This window comes from Cebus imitator, unplaced genomic scaffold, assembly GCF_001604975.1.
Source record: "Cebus imitator isolate Cc_AM_T3 unplaced genomic scaffold, Cebus_imitator-1.0 Scaffold31, whole genome shotgun sequence".
In the NCBI taxonomy this organism is placed as follows: domain Eukaryota; kingdom Metazoa; phylum Chordata; class Mammalia; order Primates; family Cebidae; genus Cebus; species Cebus imitator.
The window spans coordinates 6,815,020-6,824,949 of NW_016107346.1; the positions used below are offsets into that span (position 1 = coordinate 6,815,020).

Consider the following 9,930-nt stretch of genomic DNA (forward strand, 5'->3'; position numbering starts at 1 on the left):
TATCTCCTATTATCCACCCCTTTGGCTAGTCCATATCCATATAATTGTTTATGAATTAAATGCATTCATAAATATACGAATAGTTTAATATTCTTCTGTATAGCAACAGCAACTATAACATGTTAATGTAAGTACAGCATTTCCCTTCTTTATCAAAGGGGAGCTATAAAGATCCATCAACACAGTATGGTGTTTATTCCTCTTCTGGTTCAGTTATACTTTCACTTTGATATCCTCTATCCTAAGGATGAAATGATCAAGTTGATTACCACCAAACAATTTACTTAGCACAATATTGGTAGAAAGAGGAGGCTGGGCATGGTGGCTCACACCTGTAGTCCCAGCTACTCAAGAAGTCCTGGAGTTTGGGACCAGCCTCGGCAACAAAGCAAGCCCTCATCTCTACTAAAATCAAAACTAGCCGGGCATGGTGTCATATTCCTGTGGTTCCAGCTACTCAGGAGGCGAAGGTAGGAGGACTGCTTGAGAGGACATCAAGGCTTGATCATGTCACTGCACTCCAGCCTGGGCAACAGAACAAGACCATCTCTTAATAAAATATTTTTGCAGCCAGGCATAGTGGTGCATGCCTATAGTCTAGGCTATTCAGGAGGCTGCAGTGGGAGGACTGCTCGAGCTGCGGAGTTCGAGTCCACCCTGGACAACACAGCAAGACCACCATCTCTTAAAAAAAAACTTTCATGATGTAATATTTTCTTGCTTTGCATGTTTCTGTTCTATTTGTACTTAGGAATTGTTTTAATCAGCAATGGTGACACAGAAACAATTGCCTATGAAAGATGACTTTCATCTCTGAAGAGGGCATGCCATGCCACACCAGGCCACATGAGGAAAGTCAGTCAGGAGGTAAAGATGCAAGTGAAAAACCTAGGCGAGAGCTTTATTGCAATAGTGGTTGAAAGGTGTGGGGACACCCCTACTGGGCAGGAAGTGAAATACTAGATGTCGAGGTTTGTGGTTGGAGGGACTGTAATGTGATGTTTGCGTACCCACAAAAGCTGGATTGTAAGGGAAAGCTAAACAACTTTTGTTAGTCTGGCCCTGTGATTAATGGATAAAGACAGAATCTAAGGAAACATGGAACAATTTCCTCTGAAAATGTAAGTTTATGTCTTTTTAAAATAAATTTACATAATAACCCTAACCTTTGAGACTTATTTTCCTCTTTGAACAGTAAGTATATTTCCTCTTGTCTACCACTTTATCATGGTTGATATTATGTGTTGACTTTTGTGAAATGTTTTAAATTCTATTAATAATTTTTTTAGCTTTAAATATATTTAGTTTGGAGACAGTCTCACTCTATGGCCCAGGCTGGAGTGCAGTGGTGTGATCTTGGCTCACTGCAACCTCCGCCTCCCACGTTCAAGTGATTCTCCTGCCTCAGCCTTCCTAGTGGTTGGGATTACAGGCATGTGCCACCATCCCTGGCTAATTTGCTTTATAGATCTTTTAACCAATAGCCTTTAAAGACCTCGCTATTATTTATACTACTATCTACTTTCTCCTTTTATTTCTCTAAAAGACACAAGTCTTGCTCCTGCCCAGGATGGAGTGCAGTGGTATAATTATAGCTCACTGTAACCTCAAACTCCTGGGCTCAAGTGATCCTGCTACTTCAGCCTCCACAGTAGCTAGGACAATAGGCATGCACCACCATGCCCAGTCGTCTATTTTTTGTAGAGGTAGGGTCTCAATGTGTTGCACAGGCTGGCCTCAAACTCCTGGCTTCAAGTAATCCTCCAGCCTCAACATCCCAAAGCTCTGAGATTGTAGATGTAAGCCACTGCACCTGGCCTCTCTTTTGATTCCTGATTTTTCCTTCCTTCCTTAAAAAAAAAGTTTATTTTGTGGTCTATGGCAACTGTCTCCACATTTTAGTTTTGGTCCTACAGTTAAACATCTGATATACACTGCTAGTTCTTTTTATTTACATTTTCCATTCATCTTCCAGTTTGCTAGAAGTTGAATTTTTAGTAGATTCTCCAGCAATGGTTCACATTTCCTGAGTTCTTGTATGTTACAAACTGTTAGATTTATACATGATTGATAGTTTGGCTGGCAACCCTGTAACATTTGAATCCTCCCACAACATGTGAGAAATTCTGCTTTTATTGATCCCACCACCCAAAGGTAGAACGAGGAAAACTCCCTATGAAAAGGGTATATAACATAGCCTTTTTCAATCAGATGTCTTTGGATGAGACTTCCTTTTTGAACTCAGCAATTTAGGGAAGCCTCACAGAGAATCTTTTTGTTGCTGTTCCAGTGTGGGTGGGGGCATTCCTCTACCTATTCCTGCTGCAGAAGTGGCAAAGGTAGGCATGGAGGCAGTATCACTTTCTTCTACTGCCCTGTGTGGCAGCAGAGTGTCAGCCGCTTCTTTAGTACAGTTCTAAGGCATGGTTTTACAAATTGTTGCTGGAAGCTTACCCTTCTGGTTTACCTGCCTTCTAATAATTCCATAAGCTAAGCAAAATTCTTTCAAAAAACTTCTGCTTAATCAGTCAGTTTCTATTGTTTGCAACCAAGACACTACAAACCAGTCTGTGGACTAAATGAGGCCCATTATTAAATGACTAAAACCAAAAATAAAGTATTTTGTATTCTTGACATGGGAAAATTTTACAAAATTCAAATTTTAGTGTCCTTTATAAAGTTTTATTGGAACACAGAATATGTAATATGTTCACTGGTTTATGTATTTGTCTGAATGCGTACATTTGATATGCAAAACTATGAAATATTCATACATATAAAAAAGCAGGTCAAAAATACAACTATAAATAATTTATAAGTAATTTAGCCTTTTGGAGAATTTATTTAACAATTAACACATGACTATCATTGCAATTTTTTTTATTTGTTTGAGTCAAGAGTTACTCTATTGCCCAGGCTGGAGTGCAGTGGTGTGATCATGACTCACTGTAACCTCAAACTCCTAGACTCAAATAATCCTCCTGTCTCAGCCTCACAAGCAGCTGAGACTACAGGCATGTGCCACCACAGCCAGCTAAGTTTAATTTTTTTTTTTTTTTTTTTTTTTTTATTTTTTTTTTTTTTTTAAGGAAATAGGGTCTTGCTATGTTGCCCAAGGTTGGTCTCGAACCCTGGCCTCAAGCAATCCTCTTGCCTCAGCCTCCTGAGTCACTGTGATTACAGTGTGAGCTACTGCATCTGGAGATTTTACTACTTCCTAAATTAGTTTACTATATTTAATGCTTTTTTTCCTATTATAATACTTTTGGGATATCATTTTTCAGAGAACAGTATTTGAGAGTGTGTGTGTGTGTGTGTGTGTGTGTGTGCACGCGTGTGTGCACAGGCATATATCTTCATTGAGATGACTTTAATCTGCTAATAAACACAGGAGGCCCTAACTTGGTGAAGTCCTTTTACATAGTTTGAAGCTGGTAAACTTTTGGGCCTTTTTTCAAGAGGTAACCCTGGTCATTTAGTGATCCAATAAAATTTTCAAAATCAGCAACCTGGAAGAAAACATCAAAAGGTTTATCTCATTAAGTAACATGTCAAAATACTACTTTTAAAATAAATCTCTCAAACAATAATATATAACTGTAAAGTTTCTTGGGCAATATTTTTACTTCTTACAGAGCAAACTGCCTACATTTGAGCTGTGGATTCTACAATGCCTAAATAAAAAATAAAAATTCCATTACACAGAGAATATTTTACATTTTAGATTAGCTGAAAAACAAATATCAGACTTTTGAAATTAAGCAGGCAATTTTCCATAATGTGTAATAGCACATGTTTGAAGTGCTATAACATTGATTTTCATGAGAACTTTGAAATAGGAAGAGCAGGTATAATTACATCCATTTAACAGATGAGGGAACTGATGTTAAAAGATGTTAAAATGACTTATCCACAAGAGACTGTCAGAAAAACACAGAGACTGTGTCTTACTACAATGTCCCGTCTGACCATCAAGATGCTGAAAAGACTGAGAAGAAGCAGGTTTGAATTTTAAATAAGTAAAAACTGTTTCTGTTCTAGTATATATTAATAAGGACCTCCTGAAATTGTTACAAAAGAGATTAACTAGTTTAACACACCTGAATGTTTAGCTCTTTGGCAATCTGCCGAAGTTGATGAAATTGAAATATATTATTATAAGTTCTTTCAGCAATGTTATTGAGAGCAGAAATAAATCTTTTTGCTCTTGATCTGTTGCTCATTCCAGAACCATGCTGGGATCGCTCAAAATCTAGGTTCCCAAATTCATCAGAGTAAGTTCCTAGCATGCTTAAAAGGAAAGGAAACAAAAATTACCCAACGTGGCACTGCCATAGAAACTACTGTTCTGGGCTTTCAAGTTATAGAAGAAAAATGTGGAAGTAGCTACAAGGCTCACTTAGCAAACATTTCAACCTGTGTTTATTGAGTGGTCACTTTGAAATTCACTATGATATGGATTGATAGGGGATAAAAATATTTTGGACATTAAGAAACTTCTAAATTTCAAGAGAGAAATGCATAAAAACACAAAATTGATAAACTACAATATAAATACCTGGGACATTCTTTTTGATTCATGAAGAAAATAAATTCTAAATATAATAAATTTAGACTTTACTGAATAAAAATGTATCCAATCTCCTGGTGCAGCATCTGGCAAATAAAAGGTATTTAAAATATCCTAGGGATGAACTAGAAAGGTTATGCTGAGTTGCAGTAATAATGGTTAGATATTAAAGGATATACCTATTACTGCCAGATTTCTTCTGTTTTCTCTTATTTTCATAGTATCACCAAGGAAAGAAATAAGTACTTGATAGTGAATTTTAGCTAGAAGTCTGGAAACACCAGTTAGAAACACAATTAACCAACCTGTTTAATCCAACCCTATTGCTGATTCCCTGCTTGAACAATGGGGCAGCTGTATTTCACAGCCAGGATAACTGGCAAAACTGTTAATTAATCAGGAATTAATAAATACATATTGGTCACCTGCTGAGCAATAGGCTTATAGTGGTGAACAAAACAGGTATAATTCCTCCCCTTAAGAAGCATGCAGGAATGATTTTAATGGGTTATAAACAATAAACCTTCCTTTTATTCCTTGAATAGTTAAGAGCCTACATTATACAATAAGAATGAGTCATTCAAATAAGACTATTAAAAATGATAAAATAAGATGGATAAGTGTTTTCCTCTGAAATACAGCATAATCTCTTTTATGATGAACTCATATGTCCCATATGCTTGCTTCTCATGAGAAAGTTGTTAAAAATACTTTAGGTAGGCCAGGTGAGGTAGCTCACGCCTGTAATCCCAGCACTTTGGGAGGCAGAGGTGGGCGGATCACCTGAGTTTGGGAGTTAGAGACAAGCCTGACCAACATGGAGAAACCCCCTCTCTACTAAAAATACAAAAAAATTAGCCGGGCATGTTGGCACATGCCTGTAATCCCAGCTACGGAGAACAGCTTGAACCTGGGAGACAGAGGTTGTGGTGAGCCAAAATCGTTCCATTGCATTCCAGCCTGGGCAACAAGAGCAAAATTCCATCTCAAATTTTAAAAAGCTTCAGGTTAATAATAATGGGTAACATTTATCTTAATTATATTTACCATATGCTATTCCACTTAGTTCTCCGAGCAATCCTGTGATTTAGGAACTATTCTTATTCCCATTTTACAAATGAAAAAACATTCTTATTAGGTTGGTGCAAAAGTAATAGTGATTTTTAAATTTTTTTCTTATGGCAAAAACCCAGTTGCTTTTGCACCAAACAAGGCTAACATTAAAGTGACTTGCCAGAAGTTATGCAACTAGTAAGTGGCATATCTCAGATTTGAATCTGTGCTACACTGCTTCAGATTTTAAAATGCTATGTAAAATATTTGAGCTAGTTTCCTGAAATAGAAAAAAAACTCACAATGATCTTTCACCTTTGAAGGTGGCTCTGTTCTATTCTGCTACCTCGTATATTTTCAATTTTAGGAGAAAGCCTATGTGAACTGTTTACTAAATATAAACATTTAGTTTTTAAAATATAGCTAAGTGCTTTGCTTAGACTCAGACAAGCTATGTCATGGTTTAAGAACTTTCTTATTCAGGTGTCGGCTTCCCAGTTAAAATGTAATCTTAAAGGTTTAAAACCACATTAAGGGCAAAGATTCAATGAAGGCGAAGAAATGAAGACTCTGAAATGGAAGATTTAATGAATGAATGGATAATGATTACTAAGGTCAACTTTACCATCAATGCAGGACATTTACCAAAGGCCTACTTTATGGCAGGCATGATTCTGGGCCCTGGGAATATACTGGTAAAGGAGTCAGATAAGGTCCCTGCTCTCATACACTAAGGACAGAATGCATGTTAAACATAACAAACAGATAATTCATAATCTAATTTCAGTGTGTTTCACTGGATCCTGATCTCTACCATGGATATAGTGTCAGGTAATTCCAATCAAACTATTTTCTTTTTCCTGAAAATTTTTATGAACACCAGTAAACATACTGAGACAATTCAGGGAAACAATCTGGTAATCTCATATGGGTGCTGTTTCACTTAATAAGACCTCTTTTTTTTCAGGGGCCCAAATGTAAACTGATCTAAAACTTGCTCAAATTTACCAGCAAAGCAACTCTGAGAACTGGCAGTACAGAGTTCCATGAGACAAGACCTAAGCACTCCTCCTGGACAGGAAAGCATATGCGAACACTATCCAACATGAGTATTCAGCCATGCAGAAAAATCTTATACCAAGTATAAGCCAACCATAAATTGGCAATATAGCATTTTTATTGAAAAGGTAATTATAGCCTAATTTACTTTGCTTAAGCATGATGCTCAAATAGAAGAACTAAGCTACTGTGTCCACGGACCAGTGAATTTATTGTGGAGAAACACTAGACAGTTGAGGTAACGCCTGAGGTCTAGGCCTGTAGAAACTGAGCAATGGTAAAGCCTCAAAAGAATGCTACAGGTTAAGAGAGAAAAGGAGCAAGGTAGTGTACCCCTTGATTTGCTTGACAGATGAACAGTCTACAAAGTAGAAATGTGACATTCAGGAGAGCCAGCCACCAGAAGACCCAGAGGGCCAGAGGTCATTAAAAGGAAAAGGAAGCCAGGAGTGGGAGTCTTAGCCACACTCCCAAAGGTGGAGAGTTCAAGTGCAGGATGCAGAGAAAGAAAGATGCACACATTCTATGTTGTAAGTCAACAGACAACTTATCATCATTAAATAAGAACTGCCTATTTTTGGTCCTTGTTTTTGTTATAGAAAAAAAGCTAAAACAAACAAACAAAAAATTCTGAAATTTTGGTGGGGTTGTGACTTACTTTCCTAATTGGAAAAAATCTCTCTGCTGGTCAGTCTCTAGTCTGGTCTCTCAGAAAGCCACACCCACAAGAAGTCAGGTGGACAACAAGATTTTGTGGCCATTCTTTTACTTCATATGCTAGCACACCAAGCCCATGGCAGCACATTGTATGAGACAGTCTAGTAAATTCCTAGACTATCTGGTTGCTTATAAATGGCAACTGGAGGGTCTCTAACATAAAGAGATCAACTAGAGACAGACCAAAGCCAGGTTGGTAAAATTTTCAGCTACAAGATCACTCAAACCCTAGTACTGAATCACATAAAGACAGAAAACTGATGCGTCAAGCACTGCGTGATGCCAGGCACGGTGGCTCACGCCTGTAATCCCAGCTACTCGGAAGGCCAAGGTGGGAGAATCGCTTGAACCCAGGAGGTGGAGGTTGTGGTGAGCAGAGATAGCACCACCGTACTCTCTAGCCTGGAAGACAGAGCGAGATTCTGCCTCCAAAAAAAAAAGCACTGTGTCATGTCATACCAATAGGATATTTAGACACAGAAGGTAAGTTGTTAGGAATTAGCTGAAAGGGTTGGGTGTCATTGTTATTAATTTTTCTTACTTTGTTAAGTAATTTCTAATTCTTCCAAGGTAGATGGATTCTTTTTTCCTAGTAGCTGCTGATTCTGGGGTTTGCGTGGTGTCAGAACCAGGTGGTTTGCCCAGCTAGTCCCCTTTGGCTGTGAATAAATGTGGTGCAGCACAGCTGGAAGAGCAAGGGCTTTGGAGCCCAACCTGGAGCTGCCATGGCAAGTTACACACTGCTTCTCAGCTTCCTCTGGTGTAAAATATGCCACAAAGGAATGTGCGCTGAGGTATCGTGCAGTCTGGTGCCAGCAACAAAAAATTAAGAGCTGTCAATTATAGAATCTTTAAAGCTTTCAAAGACAGCCAGTAGAACCTCTCTGTTGCTTACAAATTCTGAGACTGAATTAAGGAGAAAGGTTCCTCTTCTTCCATGGACTCCCTATAAGGGCAGGAAACAAGCTACAGATTATTGCACCTTCAGGAGGTGGCATGGGTGCCCTTCTACCCATATGCATACTTCTAGAGGCAGCAGAGAGAAGAAAGCAGCCTCCAGGATGGGCCAGTACTAGCCTGGGGACAAAGAGACAACTAGGTAAAGTCTCTGCTTATTAAGAAAAGACAAGGAAAAAAGGATCTGCAGCTAAGACATAGCTGACAATTTAGATGGACAGCATTGAGGACTAGACCATAAAAATTCTTTGAAAATGGTAATTTTGGAAACTTCCTATCTAGGGTGAGTTCTGCCAGTTTTTGAGGCCTTCGATTTATGACTCAGAGAAAAGGGGATCTGCTCAGCCTCATCTGAATATTATCAACAAAACTTGCACTATTGGACCAAGCGTGGTCGCTCAAGCCTGTAATCCCAGCACTTTGGGAGGCCAAGGCAGGAAGATGACTTAAGGCCAGGAGTTTGAGATCAGCCTGGCCAACATGGTGAAACCCCATCTCTACTAAAAATACAAAAATTAGCCAGGTATGGTGGCACACACCTGTGGTCTCAGCTACTTGGGAGGCTGAGGCAGGAGAATCACTTGAACCCAGGAGGCAGAGGTTGCAGTGAGCCAAGATAGTACCATGGCATTCCAGCCTGGGTGACAGAGCCTGACTCTGTCTCAAAAAAACAAACAACAAAAAAAAGACTTGATAGTAAATAGTGTTTATTGAGTGTCTTCTAATGTATCAGAACCCTATCTGTCACTTTATAGAGATCACTACATGACACCTCAGAGCACACTCCTTCGTGGCATATTTTATGCCAGAGGAAACTGAGAAGCAGTGTGTAACCTGCCATGGCAGCTCCAGGTTGGACTCCAAAGCCCTTGCTCTTCCAGCTGGTGCTGCACCACTTTTATTCACAGCCAAAGGGGACTAGCTGGGCAAAACCACCTGGTTCTGACACCACGCAAGCCCCAGAATCAGCAGCTACTAGGAAAAAAGAATCCATCTACCTTGGAAGAATTAGAAATTACTTAACAAAGTAAGATAATTTCATCTTTAATATGTTTTTTCATCTTGGAAAAGTAGATTCCTAATAGATATATATTTTAATTTCTATAAGAGCATATTAAAAATGCATTTTAAATGAAAAAAGCAAGGTACAGAATGTTATAGTTACTCTTTGTCTACAAAGCGGAAAAAAATCTACAGATATGTAATTACACAAAAAACTGCTAAGAATTGCCACTGGCTAGCAGAAAGAACTGCAATTAATTTTTCTTTTCTATCTTCTAGGAATCATTATCTACTAAATGATGTAAAATGCAAAGGATACAATTTAGCGATATTGATCAAAAACCTATAGTATTTACTGTTGGACCCAGAAATACCACTTTTGAAAATTTATCATGTAGGTTTGCAACTTACGCACATATGAAGTATCTTATGTAGAACATTACTCATTGTTGCATTATTTAAAAGCACAAGAATGGAAAATGTTCATTTGTCAAGTAATAAGGGTACTGATTAAATATACCGTATAATGTATCTACACAACAGAATACTCTGTAGCTATTAAAAAAAAAAAA

The 9,930-nt window shown here is 38.2% G+C and overlaps 1 protein-coding gene across 1 annotated transcript in view; it reads right to left on the minus strand.

Moving 5' to 3' along the window:
• Positions 1-3,089: 3,089 nt before the first annotated feature.
• MCM8 (minichromosome maintenance 8 homologous recombination repair factor) overlaps positions 3,090-9,930 on the minus strand; it is a 39,292-nt gene continuing 32,451 nt past the window's right edge. Inside the window, exons 17-19 of the mRNA XM_017523977.2 lie at positions 8,295-8,345; positions 4,101-4,311; positions 3,090-3,509 (exon numbers count right to left, since the gene is read on the minus strand). Of these exons, the coding sequence (XP_017379466.2) occupies positions 3,417-3,509; positions 4,101-4,311; positions 8,295-8,345 (355 nt within the window). The 3' untranslated portion in view covers positions 3,090-3,416. The remainder of the gene's footprint in view (positions 3,510-4,100; positions 4,312-8,294; positions 8,346-9,930) is intronic.